At 44.7% G+C, this 15439-nt stretch overlaps 1 protein-coding gene across 1 annotated transcript; it reads left to right on the top strand.

The window, feature by feature from the left end:
• Window positions 1-1882: 1882 nt before the first annotated feature.
• On the top strand, window positions 1883-13169 carry NUDT7 (nudix hydrolase 7). Its single transcript, XM_004280124.4, has 4 exons — window positions 1883-2007; window positions 4502-4655; window positions 7405-7563; window positions 12274-13169. The coding sequence occupies exons 1-4, from the start codon at window positions 1895-1897 to the stop codon at window positions 12640-12642; spliced, it is 795 nt and encodes a 264-aa protein (XP_004280172.2). The 5' UTR covers window positions 1883-1894; the 3' UTR covers window positions 12643-13169.
• Window positions 13170-15439: the final 2270 nt, after the last annotated feature.

Genomic DNA, 15439 nt, shown 5'->3' with positions numbered 1-15439 from the left:
ATATCTTCTTATTATGATGCATTTCACCTTGTGATGTTCCCTGTGCTCTGGCTTCCAGCATTACAAAAGCCATAAAAGCTAAGTGTTTTTCCAGCAGTATTTCTGATCTTGAAAGTAGATGTCCTGCATATAGCCTTGGTATACAGCAAAGCATCTCAGGACTCTGCTTTTTACATGAAGGCAATCCAAACTCCTGCTACATTCTGATTTTCTGATGTCAGTAGTATGGATGGGGATTTTTCAGAAGGTTTAAAGCATTTTTTTTCTGGTTCCTTCAGCGCCGACTTTTGGAAGAGCTGCCCCCGCCCAACTGCCTGCAATCTCTCCTCACAATCCATGTCCCACCCTGATTCCACAGAGATCTTCCTGAAAACCCAGACCTGTTATTCCTATTCCTTTAGAAAGAAGGTCAACCTCCATCTGCTGTGGCTTCCAAAGCCTTTTCCTCTATTCCCAGGGCTCTACTCTACAAAATGCCCCATTTTTTTTTTTTTTTTTTTTGTGCGGTACGCGGGCCTCTCACTGTTGTGGCCTCTCCCATTGTGGAGCACAGGCTCCGGGCGCACAGGCTCAGCGGCCACGGCTCACCGGCCTAGCTGCTCCGCGGCATGTGGGATCTTCCCGGACGGGGGCGCGAACCCGTGTCCCCTGCATTGGCAGGAGGACTCTCAACCACTGCGCCACCAGGGAAGCCCTAAGCTTAGTGGTTTTAAAGGTCTTGGGAACCTTGGCCCAACTGTCCCATGACCCAAGGCTACATTGTGATTTTCATGGGCCCTAGGTAATTTTGGGTTTATGGACACCCCTTCCTCCATAAAATAATAAAATGAATTCTATTTTAAGATTGCATTGGTATAAAGATGAATATAAGCCAGGCTGGATTCATTATTATATTTTGCATATTATTGTATTCATTTTCTTCCTTTAGATGAAATTAAAATTAAAGAATTTTCATGGGGTCTTGAAATTATTGAGGACCCCAGGCATTGCACCTTCTGTGCAGGATGGAGAAGTCAGCCTAGCCTTCAGCCTCTGAAGTGACCTCTTAAGTGTCAGCTCAAACCAGGCTCCCTCTCACTGGTCTTCTCCAGCTACTTCTGGGGTCTTTGCACAAACTTGTCCTTCTTCCTGGAACGCTCTCCCTGCCCTTCTCCCTCTCGGCGCATCAGAATCCCCTTCCAGTACAGATCACTGTGCTCTGCCCTCAGTTTCTGATCCAGCAGACCCGGGGTGGGAGCCAAGAATCTACCTATTTTTAACAGCACACAGGTGGTGCTGATGTGGACGGTCGTGGCTGGTCCCAGGACCACACTTGGAGAATAGCTGCTTTCGACGTCAGCTCCACTGTCAATCTCTCTGGTTAGCCTTCTGATCTGTTTCTCTCTCACATGCTCTCCAGGGTCTAAGGACTTCTGCTTTATCTATGTAATTTTTGATTCGTGTCTCTCTCTCCCATTTGACTGTAAGCTCTGCGGTGTCTTTTCGCTCACTGCGGAAGCTGCATCCAGCACAAAGTACGTGCTGGCTAGTCATGTGTTGACTGCTGTTCAGAAAAGTTGAACCAACTTGACCTCCTAGCAACAGTGAGTGCGAGTGTAAGAATCCTCTCAACTCACCAGCACTGCATTTTCACTTTTTTCTTTTTTCACTGTTGTCAATTTTAGAATGCCTCACTTACCTCCAGCATCTGAGGGAAAGCTGAGAGCTACTTTGCGCGACCGGGAGGGCGCGACGTTTAAGCCCCACTAGCCCCGCCCTCACGTCTCGCCCCGCCCCGATCCTCCGCCTACGGCTCTCTGCTCAGTCCTGCTTCCGACCCTAGAACCCGCCCCATCCCCGCCTCCGTCCCCAGGCCCCCCCCCCTCCCCGCCCCAGGCCCAGAGCTGCTCTGCGCATGCCCGTCCGGGCGATTTGTTTTTCACCCCCCGCCCTCCCCGGGAGGAGTTACCGGAAACAAACTTTCCCGGGGAAGATGTGGCGATCCTCTCCTCCCCAGAAGCCAGTCAGGTAAAGCCTCCCCGGCCCTGGCACCCCGAGCCCTGCCTGGCCCGGCCTTGATCGCGGCGAGGCCGAACAGATCGCTGGCCACGTATGACCGGCGCCTTTTGGCTACTTTTTGCTGAGCCCCCTTGCCCACACTCCGAGCCCGCTCTCCGGGCGCTCACCTCTCTTGGCCGCTCGCAGCGTCCCTGGGCCTTCGCAGCTTCTCCCGCCAAAGACAGAGCCGTTTGTGGCTATCGTGGGTGCACACCCCTCCCCCAAGGGCTTCCCTCTTCCGCTCACCCGGTCTCCGGAGTCCGACCTCAGGGACTGCGAGGCCGCGCCAGGCAGCTCAGGGTTCAAGGTCAGGATCTTGGGTCTCAGTTACGTAACCTCTCTGAGCCAGGACGTGATCGTGTTTTCACCTTAATGAGAAAAGCAAGGGAAGAAGGTGAGATGAGCCCATGCCCAGAATGGGGTGGCTGCTACTGTTGGTGTTTTTATGGCGATTACCCCAAGGACCAGCCCCCTAATGGGGACGTTTTTGCAGACTTTTGCTTCTGCTGGTCCCTCTGGTCAGTTCTGGGCGTCTCTTAAAAGCCATACTTTTAAGTAGTCCCTCGCATTCCCGGTAGGGACAGTTTCCTTTTCTGGACGCGGGCTTGTGTGCACGGGATGCGCCCTGGAGTCTCCAGTGACAGCATTCCATTTCTCTTTTCAGGCCATTTGGTCGCTTTTGACATCCACTGCTGTTACCCAACCACATTATTGATCATCCTGCCTCGTAGAAAGAAGCAAAAAATAGCAAACATCTCTGGCAACAACTGCCTAAGGACTGAGACATTTATGATAACATGTTGCCATTCCTTGGACCCTGAGTGTCAGCCACAGAACCATGTCATTTAATCATCACAAATATCTTCAACATGTCACAGATGAGGAAAGGGGGGCTTAGAGAGGTCGTTCCTAACACTTTGAAACCAGTTCTGCCTCACTTAAATACCCGATTTTGCCCCTTATGCAGAACTGCCCTAACCATAGAAAAGTTAAAATCAAACTGTTAGTTTCTAGGGCTGCCATAACAAAGTATCCCAAACTGGATGACTTAAAACAACAGAAATGTATTCTTCCACAGTTCTGAGGCTAGAAGCTCAAAATCAAGGAGTCAGCAAGGCCATGCTCCCTCTGAAGGCTCTAGGGAAGGACCCTCCCTTCCTGTTTCAGCTTCTGGTGGCCCCAGGTATTCCTTGGCTTGTGGCACCATCACTCCAATTTCTGCCTCATCTTCAAATGACCTTCTTCCCCATATATGTGTCTCCCTGTGTCTTCTTATAAGGACACCAGTTATTGGATTTAGGGCCCACCCTAATCCAGGATGATTTCATCTCGAAATCCTTCACTAATTGCATCTGCAAAGATCCTGTTTCCAAATACCATCCTGTTTTCAAATAATGGTGGTTTTGGGGAGGGGACACTATTTAACCCACTTCACAAACCAGCAATAAAATACACCTGTCAAAAGGACCAAAACAGACCCATAGTTATGGAGTCAGGGCATCATTTGTGGTTATAAATCTAAATACTTGGCTTTTACTAAGTCACAGGTGGACCCAGCCATCTATGTTGTAACAAGACCTCTGGGTGATTCTGTTGCTGCTTAAGTTTGGGAACCACTGTTACAAGGCATTTGAAGACAAGGGTTTGATAATGTGACATAAGGGCCAGGTTAAGAGAAAGTCCTTAACCTTACGATAGTCTAACCTTACAGTGACTTGCTCTGCAAACCTGTCTTCCTGAATATTATTATGGATTTCAACACTGAGCTATTGCACTGTTGAAAGAATATTTACCATTACTTAAAATTCATTTAGCTTTTGAAGTGAACTCAGATACGGAACTGTGTTCTTAGTAGTTTTTTGTCTCATTTTAGCTTGCCAACAGTCACGTGATTTGGGCATTATTACTGCTGCCATATTATTAAAAAGTACACTGAGACTCAAAAATGGTAAATGCCAGGACACACAATGAAGCAGAAACACTGTCAGGATTAGGAACTTTTTTTTTTTTTTTTTTAGGAGTATAGATGCTCTACAATATTGTGTTAGTTTCTGCTGTACAATGAAGTGAATCAGCTATATGTATATGTATATCGCCATATCCCCTCCCTCTTGAGCCTCCCACCACCCCCCATCCCACCTGTCTAGGTCATCACACAGCGCCGAGCTGAGCTCCCTGTGCTACACGGCAAGTTCCCACTAGCTATCAGTTTTACACATGGTAGTGTATATATGGCAGTCCTAATCTCCCAGTTTGTCCCACACCCCCCTTCCCGCGCTGTGTCCACACATCCATTTTCTATGTCTGCCTCTCTATTCCTGCCCTGCAAATAGATTCATCTGTACCATTTTTCTAGATTCCACATATATGCGTTAATATACGATATATTTTTTTTATGACTTACTTCACTCTGTATGACATCATAACTCTGGTTACTAAACTGTTTGGTTTGTTTCCATTTTAGGAACAGTTTGATAGATGACGCTAAGGCCCGCTTAAGAAAACATGACGTTGGGACCAAATATTCTCACTTGTTGTCTAACAAATGTTCCATCCTTTTACCGTTGTTGGCTAAAGAAGGAAAACTCTACCTGTTGTTCACCCTTCGGTCAGAGAAGGTAGGTGACAAAAAGGCTCCTTCCATTAAAGTCTCAGGACATGCGAAAACCCCAGGAAGTGCTGTCACTGGCACTTATTCTGAGGTTCTAGCTTCTCAACTGTACTCTCAAAATTGTGATGTTCGAGAAGTACATGAAGCCACAGGATAACAGGGCTGTTTTGGAGAAGTTTTGGAAAGTAAAATAAGTAATTTAGCTAGCAAGTAATTTAAAATACTTTTAGGCCGGGGTTTCTTATCCAGCCATTGGCATTTGGGCTGGATAATTCTTTGTTGGTGGAGTTGCCCTGTGCATTATAGGATGTTTAACAACATCCCTGGCCTCTACGCACTACATGCCAGTAACACACACACACACGCACTCACACACACTTTTGTGACAACCACAAATGTCTCCAGACATTGCCTACTGTTTCAGCAGGGATGGGGAGGGGATAAAATTGCCCCCACTGAGAGCCACTGTTTTAGACTACTCCCACCCCAGGTATAATGTGAAAATTCTAGAGCACTGATGTTGATAGCCTGGGCCCTAAGCTGGCTGCCTATGTTCGAATGCAGTCTTGTTGAAGCTGTGTGACTTTGTCCTAATTAATTACCCTCTCTGTGCTGTAATGTCTTCACTTGCAAAATGAGGACAAGCTATTAGTACCTGCATCATAGGGCTGCTGTGAGGGCTCTACAGGGTAACAAATGTAAAGCACCTAAAACAGCACTGGCACTTGGCAAGGATTCAGCAAGTCTCAGCTGTCACCATTAGTGTCATTAGCACATGTGGCCTGAGTTTTTACGATAAATCGTTCCACTTTAAAGAAATGTTGGGCTTGGGAATGGAGTTCCCCTGGGTACACCCCTGGGTACTGTCACTCTCCCCTGCTATTGGGGGTACTTCTGAGGAAAAGCTGGGGAAGCAGTCATTTCAAAGTTATCCTAGTACAAAAAACAAAACAAGCCACAATAATGAGAAAATAGGCTTTGTAAGCAGAATAAGAAGTATCCCTTGGGCGGGGTCAGGGGGAAGCTGAGGAATCAGCTGAAGTTTTTTGGGTTTGGGATTAGACATGTGTGGGTTCTCTGTGGTCTGGGTCTGGCAACAATGACATAAACACATGAGATGATGAAAATCCAAGTTCCAAGGGGGAGGTACTCAGTGGGAAGCAGGGACCAAGGTCTGTTCCCAGCTCTGCCAAAATCACCAGAGAAGCACTGAAATATATTTTTAATATTATCAGACAGACAGACAGTAATGTAGAAAATCTAGAGAACCCCAAAATGGGTCTCGGTTTCACTCGGAGTTGCTTTGCCTATTGATTATTACGTAAGAATCATCTTAGGCCATAAATTCTGATGTGAAAAGGTCACATTTTTTTTCAAAGAAGTATTTCAATCTAATTACACCTGACTTTAGGCCCTATTTGGCTGTGGGAGTAAGAAATTCCCTGAGGCATTACTGGAGCTGTGTCCCTCCCTGGAGTCATATAAGCAGGGCCCCAGGAGACAGACAGACAGATGATAGGTGATAGATAGATGATAGATAGACAGACAGACAGACTGATAGATGATAGATAGACAGATAGATGATAGATAGATAGATAGATAGATAATAGATTATAGATAGATGATAGACAGATAGATGATAGATAGATAATAGATTATAGACAGATTATAGATAGTCAGATGATAGATAGATAGATGATAGATAGGCAGGCAGATAGACGATAGATAAATAGACAGATGATAGATAGATAGATGATAGACAGATGATAGGTGATAGACAGATGATATAGATAGATAGATAGATGATACACAGATAGATGACAGGTGATGATAGATAGATGATAGATGATAGGTGATGATAGATAGATAGATGATACACAGATGATAGATTATAGATAGATTATAGATAGATAGATGATAGATAGATGTTAGATATATAGATGATAGATAGATAGATGATAGATGATAGACAGAAGGACAGATAGATAGGTAGAAGATAGACAGATAGATGATAGACAGATGATAGATAGATGTTAGATAGATGATAGACGATAGATAGATGATAGGCAGATAGATGACATAGATGATAGAGATATATATATATATGATATATATAGATACAGATATCTGATATATATATATATGATATAGATATAGACATCAGAATATATATCTGTATCTCAGAATGTATGTATCTATATATATACCTGAATCACTTTGCTGTATACCAGAAACTAACACAACATTGTAAATCAACTATAGTTCAATGAAAAAACATATTAAAATTTTTTTTCTTAAGGGTTAATTTTATATTATGTGAATTTGACCCCAATTAAACAAACACTTTAAAAAATAGTCACTTCTAGAACTGTTCTGAGGACTCAGTGAAAAGAAATCCACGTGAAGCAGCATGAGAACATGGTAAGCACTCAGTAAAGATTATTGATGACATTGCTGTTTTCATTCTCCTTTTGTTCCACTTTTTCTCCTCATCCATGTAAATCTGTTTGTGTGTGTATGGTATCTTTGGAGGGCAAGGAGAGAAAAATCAGAAGTGAGGGTAGTTCTCCAAGTTCATTTTTTAAAAGGATTCAAGAAAAAAAAAAAACTTTACTTTTTGGTCGCATTCCCACTTATTACCACGAGTGTGGGAATGGTCTCTGGCACAAGATAGAAATGCAGCGCATACTTGGTGAATGAGTGAACAGTAGCAAACTTGGAATCACACACTGCAGCTCTTTTCTTTCCATATCCAGCTGAGAATGTCACCTGGAGAGGTCTGCTTTCCTGGAGGCAAGTACGAACCTACAGATGCGGATGACGTGGCCACGGCTCTCCGGGAAGCCCAGGAGGAAGTGGGGCTGCATCCTCATCAAGTGGAGGTCGTCTGCCGCCTGGTACCAGTGCTGTTTGATGTAAGGCTTGGGATGGAACTGGGTTTCCTAGACTCTCATGAGCTCACAGTGGCCAAACATGACCCTCAAGAGTGCTATACCGAGTCAAGAGACTGGTTCATGTGTGGACTTTGCCCCTTGTGAGCTAAGAGGCCTTAGGTAAGCCCCCCTTCCTGAATGGGCCCCTTCTTCCCCATCCAGAAATGAAAGGGCTGAACTCCATCAGTGGTTGCAAACCAGGTGCTGTGGAACCCTGCAGATGCCTCAGCATTGTTTCATTAACATTCAGTTCACATTTATTTTTCTCCAGTATGCATTTATTTTGAGAATTCTCTTGAAACAATAATACACACTTGAGCATACCAAATTTCAGCCCCTCGGAGGCCACCAGGGTATCACTTTTGCCCTAAGGATACTCATTTTTGCACATACCGTGCAACCAAGTTTCTCCATGTCACATTAATTGAGCAGTATCCTGAGATCACCAGGGAAGCTGTTTAAAAACAGTTACTACTTGTAACTGCATTTCTGTGTGAAGCAGGATTTCCTTGATAGTATATACCAAACAAACAAACAAACATAACAACAAAATGAATCCTGGGGCTGAGATAGCCAGACCTTATTTCATATGCACTGAACACAACAATTTCGTTGTTGTACTAATTGACTTTAGAAGAAGTAAATACTAATTGACTTTAGAAGGAGTAAATATGAAGTTGGATAACAGCGTCGTTTTATCAGTATAACATTATTCATATAAACTTTTAATTTTAGAATAGTTACAGATTCACGGAAAAGCCACAAAGATATCACAGAGAGTTCTCGCATACCCGTACACAGGTCCCCCCATTATTGACGTCGGACATCACTGTGGTACATTGGTGACAACTGAGAAACCAATGTTAGTACATTACCATTACCTAAACTCCACTCTTGTCTTTTACTAGTTTTTCTACAAATGTCCTCCTTTCTGTCCTGGATGAGATCCGGGACACCATGTTGTGCTTGGTTGTCATGTCTCCTTATTCTCTGATCTGTGACAGTTTCTTAGCCTTCCATTATTTTCATGACCTTGACGCTCTTGAGGTGTACTGGTCAGGTATGTTCTAGAATGCTCCTCAATTGGGGTTTATCCGATATTTTTCTCCTGGTTAAGCTAGGTTTATGGGCTTGAGGGAAGAATATCACAGAGGTGAACTGTACTCATCACATATCAGAGGTAGGTGTAAATTTTTTTATGTTTTAAATAATATCGGGCTTCCAGGTGAATTTTTATGTCAAAGGAAGAATCCCACTGATACCTAAAAATTAGAAAACCAGATCGCCCTTTGTGAAGATCGGTGGTGCTGAGATATGTCTTAGTTGGGTCCATTTTAAAAATAGAAAGGTCACCACTCAAGGGAGATTTAGTTTGGAAGAAGCTAATGGCAATAAATGCATCCTTGATGAAAAAGAAATGAGACAGAGAAAAGGAACATGGGATTAGGACAAGATACGTGTCAATTACTTCCTCTTCAACTGTGTTTTCTACTGGGAGCCCGTTTCAGAGGATGTCTGCAAATCCCCCAGCACATCTTAGGGATTGATTTTAGAACTCTTGACAAAACGCATAATGGTTGTAAGTTCCCAAAGTGAGAGTAACTCCATTTCCAAGGTCCCCAGGAGCTACTGAGTTCTGCCCTTGAGGGGATAGGATACAACAGTCTCCACAGGTGTTTATGGGTCTTCAGGAGACTTCCGTGGACCAGATGCTCCCGGAGCAGGAGGTTTCTAAGACGACCTGCTCTTGATATAATGCTGATCACATCAACGAGAAATTAGAATGAACAAAGTCTTTCAAGAAAGGTGTACTGTGTTTAGAAGTGCTAGTGAGGGTCATTTTGTTTTTTGGACCTTGCAGATCTTTTAAATGTGCTACCAAAATGCCATTTATTTAATGCTTAGAAGCATAATCTAATCCAGTGGTTCTTAACTGGGGGTAATTTTGTCCCCCAGGGAACACAGGGCAATGCCCAGAGATGTTTTGGGGTGTCATTGGCTTTTACCCACACCCGGCATTAACCCTCCCACGCCTTCCAGCCCCCAACCTGCTTGTCCTTTTGTCATACACGTATGAACTTCTCTCTGCAAAGGCCTTGGGGGACAGTTCTCCTTTTTCTCTGTACGTGGCCCATACCTGCCAGTCTCGATCCTTTTCTTTGCGTCCCAAAGGCCCAATTCCTGTAACATTTCAGTGGTGTATCCTGACTTCCCGGGATGTTTCTAATAGCCTGCAGCTTCTTCCAGGGGCCCTAAAGCCTGCCTCACCCTATGTCCACAGCAGAAGCCTGTCTCCATGGCGTTTCAACTCAGCAGATGGCCAAATTCAGAGTTTTATGGGTCCCAGGATGTCTGCCACGCACCACCCTTTATTCCCCTGCCAATTCAGACACCTGTGTTTCTGGAGACCGGATGTCCAGAGATGCTGCTTCATCCACAGATTCCCACAGTCTCTCTTACTCTTCTAAGCTTGAACCATGTTAAACGTGCCTGACTCTGCATCTGAAACATTCAGTCTTAAACCATGATCTCCTTTTGAGGCTTTGATTTTTTTTTCCCCACCCATTTCCTCAGGCTCTGACATACCAATTTAAGGGCCGGCACTGCCATGCAAAGTCACTTTCCATGCACCTGCCTAACAAGTGTGGCCCTCAGTCCTCGGGAGGGGATGAAATCTGAGCTGCAGCTGGGAACTCTCCACCGTCGTATTTGAGCCACCCGCTAGTGTGCCATCTTGGAGATATGGTGACACGTGTTTGATAGAATTTGAGTGTGTGGGCAGCAGGCCCGTGGTCGAATCCTGGTTTCTGCCAAGTGTTAGCTGGATGTGACCTTGGGCAAGTTTTTTCTTGTCCAGTTGCCATTGTTCAAGCTTCCTCGTGGGCAGGTTGTTGTGAAGAATCAGGGGGAGGGTGTTGGATTCTAGAGAAGGTTATGGTCTTTGAATGGAAATAGCAGCCACGGATGCGTGCTGAGCAATACTCCAGGCTCTGTCCAGATGCCTTCTTAGTCATTTCAGGCCGTGTTTCTGATACACACACCAGCAGCTTTCTTCCAAGACCCGTGCCCTTGGACTACTGGAACCGCTTCCCCTGATGCACAGAGAGCCAGCACTGCCTTGATTTACTTCCAGCTGGGCCGTCCTCAGCCAATGACTGAGCGGCATGAAAGCCCAGCCCCCTCATCTCGTGGGACAGACTCGAAGGTGCACTTTACACCCCGCAGGCCCCCACGGCGTCCTCGCCTGGCTCCCCCCCACCCCCATCCTTGCCTGGCTCCCCAACTCCCCGTCTTCCTTCCCCGCACCCTTCCTCACCACTTCTTTAAGAAATCACTTGCATCTGAGTCTTCATCGCAGAGGCCGCCTTTGGGGAACCCTGGGACAGAAGAGGCTGAGCCTTCACACAGGGCCAGGCACAGTGAGGGCTGCTGCTGGAACAAAGCCTCTGGCCTCTGGCAACTCATGACCGCAGATTTCCCACTCTAAGGGTGTCTCAAGTCTGTGCTCCCATTCTCCTCTCCTGGTCCACATGTTGACTTTTCATCATTACTTGGGTTAATGGTCTGAGTCATCACTGTTTTTTTTTTTTTTGGCTTCACCACACGGCATGTAGGATCTTAGTTCCCCGACCAGGGATCGAACCCGTGTCCCCTGCACTGAGAGCGTGGAGTCCTAACCACTGGACCACCAAGGAAGTCCCAGTCATCACTGTTCTTAAACATGCTTTAGCTGTCCTTCCTCAGAATTTTCCACAGGCCTGTTTATCCTCCTATAGAACCCCAGCCTCACAATGTATCCCTGGATTTTCCCACCCACTTCCTCTTAGGAGTTCTCCCAGGAATTCCTGATTCTTCCTACTTTCTAATTCAAGGTCATGCAGCCCTTATCAGCTCCTACACTAAACTCCAGGCCTCCCCCTCAAGATTTTCAGTAGTATCTTTCAGTTAACGGCACCCTACATTCATTTCAGCACAGTAGTGGTTGTAAATAGAAATCCCCCCCCACTTATAAGCATGTATGTAAAACAGTATATATATATACACACATATATATCTAAAATTTCCCACAAGTGGGAACATGCCACAATTAATACGATGTCGCTTTTCTATTGGTAAGATGGCACATACTTGTCTATACTGATAAGGAAAGGTGTCGATCACATTCTTTTCAAGGGCTGCATAGTACCCCATTATGTGGATATAGTCGTAATTGATCTACCCTAAATACCCATTGAGCAGTGATAACTTTAGTTTGGGACTATTGCAAATAATGCTTCAGTCTTGTACGTTTATCTTTTCTCACTGGTAGGAATTTATCATACAGATGTACCCACACAAATGCAATTTCAGGGCCAAAGGGAGCACATTTTTATAATATTACTAAATCTCTGTTCCAAAAGATTGTACCAATTTATGTTCCCCAAAAATATCATTTTCAGACTCATCTGAGATGCTGCCTCAGTTAGGGCAGAGACCACTCCCATTTAGGGGGACATAAAGTTTACTTTGGAGCAAGTAAACTTGCTTAAAAACTTGCATAAAACTTGCATAAAACTTGGGGCAAGTTTTATGTAACTGACTGCTTTGGCCTGTGAGCTTAGCTCATGTAGAAGTGGCATGCTTTTAACCATGCTTTTTTTGAAACGGTATGTCTTCACTTCTCAGTTTGTATCTTTTGTGTTTTGCTTTCAGAGAGATACATTGATAACCCCTGTTGTAGGATTTATAGACTCCAACTTCCAGGCCAAGCCTAACCCCGATGAAGTTAAGAATGTGTTCCTGGTGCCTCTGGAATATTTCCTGCATCCCAGCGTCTACCAGCAGAATCACCTGACACGCGCTGGTCATCATATTATTATTCACTGCTTTGAGTACACGAACCCTGAAGATGGTGTGACTTATCATATCCGGGGAATGACTGCAAAATGTGCCTTGTTTGTTGCCTTAATTATTCTGGGGAAAAAACCCTCCTTTGAGGTTGAATTTAATCTCAACGATCTGATGTCATCCTCTGAAGAGTCTTTACTGAAGCTTCATAAACGTGCTACAAGCAAGTTATGATTTATGAGACCAATACTCAAATAACTCTCTAAACGGTGTTTGTGTGGGCTTTTCCACAGAACAACAATAATGCCAGCTGTTGGAATTTGACAGGTACGAATGTTTCCTGCAATATGAGGGTAAAAACCTTGCCTTTTTTCCAGTTCCCCTCTATTATCTGAAAAAGCAAAAGTCTTTCAAAAGTAGAAAAATGGGGACTTCCCTGGTGGTGCAGTGGATAAGACTCCACACTCCCAATGCTGGGGGCCCAGGTTCAATCCCTGGTCAGGGAACTAGATCCCACATGCATGACGCAACTAAGAGTTCATGTGCCACAACTAAGAAGCCCACCTGCCACAACTAAGACTTGGTGCAACCAAATAAGTAAATAAAAATAAAAATTAAAAAAAAAATTTTTTTTAAGTAGAAAAATATGTTTATACTGTTGCATAATTTCACCCACAGTATATCTAACAATGCTTTCCTTACACATGTAAGAAAAAGGGTCAGGCACATAGCAGGCACTTAATAAATATTTGTTAAATGTATGATCTTGTGGCGTTCATCTTGTTTGTAGGAGGTAATACCTCTATCTGTTGTTACATGTGACAGAAACTTCTGCCCAGCCATCAAAATCCATCCTCCTTTTCTTATTTGGCAATAGCGTTGAATCTGAGCCCATAGCTGCCCAGGTAGAAACAGCATTACCTAAGTTCTGGTGCAGTTAAATGTAACTCTGAAATTTAACTTAAGCCAATGGAACGTGAGTGAAAATCGTTCTTGCAGTCATCTCCAATTTAAGGGACAAGCCAGATTCCCTGGATTCTCTTTCCCTTTTCCCTGATTTATCTGCAACCCAGCCTTGACTACACAGATGAAGACAATTCCTGCAGGAAAGTTAGAGCCAAAAGATGGTAAGAGCTTGACTCTCTGAATGAGTCTGTGGAGCAAAGCAACCCACCATCCTGGACTACTCACTTGGGACTGTTACATGGGAGAAAAATAAAATTCTGTCATTTCTGCCACTGTAATGTGGGGTCACTGTTACAGCAGAGCTGTAGCCCTAATAATACACCATAACACTTGAAAATGGTTGGCTGGATATTCGCCCAAACCTGGGGTGTTGCCAGCAATTAGAATTCAGGATGGTCTGCGTTTAACATATGAGTTCTGGGACGTGCACAGGACAACTTTAGGTGTTGGTGGGGTTTGGCAGTCATCATCCAAAATAACTGAAATGAAGGACTATGACAGGCCTGCAATCAGGAGAGATAACATTATCTGTCTTAACATGATAGCAGAAAAACACTGATTTCAAGCACAGTCCCCAAATCAAAAGCCAAAGAGACAAACATTCTGAACCGCGTGCCTTGAAATCTACCACATCTTAGTGGGCATCACCATATATCATGCTTTAGAGTTCGCAGGGGTTTCTTCGTTTAATTACGGTATCAGCCGTCCTGCACCGGATCAGGGGGGGCCTTGAATAAAGCCACATAACCTCAATTGTACGATGGCACGTTCCCATCTTCCTGAGTACTATTAGATTTTTAGAAAGCCAGACCATTTTTAATCAGACTGTGTTGTAGCTGAAAATGTGATGCCCACAGTAAACTCATCAGTCAGCCATGCAACTGTCCATTGCTACTGAGTTTTGATTTTCCGAGAGCTGGCAGAGGAGAACATTTGATCTGCTGCTTTATACCCATAAATGTTGAAATGGCGCAAATCTGGCTCCAACCACGAAAGCAGATGGTGGGCGAGTTTCCCCATTAACATTCTGTAACTAGCCCTGCGTGAACAGGCCTGAGCTGTTTCCGAACAATTTTGGAGGCATTTGCAAATGCGTATTTACAATCTGACAGCGGTGTAATTGCCGGGTAGGTGGTTGACCTCTCTGGCTGTGTGGAAAGCCACCTTTCTGAACTGTTCATGCGAACGCCACAGACCTGCCTGGTTTCTAAGAGGAGGTGGCTCAGCTGAAGTCTACACTCTGAATGACACCCATGGCCACCCACTTTAAGGGGCTTAGTGATGGAGGTACTGCCCCCACCCCCTTTTAGTGGTGTTAAATATCCTGATACAGGGACAGACATCTAGGAAGTCTGGCTCAAACAAAAGAAGTTATTGGCAGAGTACTGATCTCAAGGAATATGCAAAACCACTGGAAAAATCAGTCTCAAGGAACATAGCGGTGGGGATCAACCCCTACCTCAAAAGCAAGAGGATGTGAACCTTTACTTCTGCATCCTGTCGTCATTATGACAATAACCATCCTACTGAGTTTATTGATACAGACAGAGAAAAACAACAGAAACAGTGCTTCAGTCCCTAATTCCTCAGAGGAAACTCCATTTGGCCTCGCTTGGGTAACCTGGCAGGTTTCCAGGAACCTACAGACATGTTCAAGGGCAGGGGTCAGAGTTGGGGCCACAATTGCATGTGTCTCCCTAAGTCCCCTGAGTCAGCAGGCTCTGGGTGGGAGCATTGCTGAAGATGGTGGGGGGGTGGTGGTGGTGCTGGTGCTGGACAAACATGCCCAAATAGCTCCTGCCTCCAGTCCCTAAAATTTGTAAGGTCTGTGGATTCTGCCAGCCAGGCGTCTCAATCCTGTCTCCTTTGCATCCCTGCGGCCTTGGTAAGCAGGTGCTTAAGTCTGAGTCTAGAGTCAGGATGCCTAGATTTGAATCCCAGCTCCAGCATCAGTCCATCCGAAAACTTTTAGCAAGTTACTCATTCTCTATAGGCCTTAGTTTCCTCTTCTGTAACATGGGATAGAGAAACTTTTTATTTTAGGGCTATTGATGGGATTAAAAGA

The sequence above is a fragment of the Orcinus orca genome, chromosome 20, assembly GCF_937001465.1.
Source record: "Orcinus orca chromosome 20, mOrcOrc1.1, whole genome shotgun sequence".
Taxonomy (NCBI): Eukaryota; Metazoa; Chordata; class Mammalia; order Artiodactyla; family Delphinidae; genus Orcinus; species Orcinus orca.
Note: the sequence above shows the minus strand (reverse complement) of the source record. Positions and strands in the feature narration are given on the sequence as shown.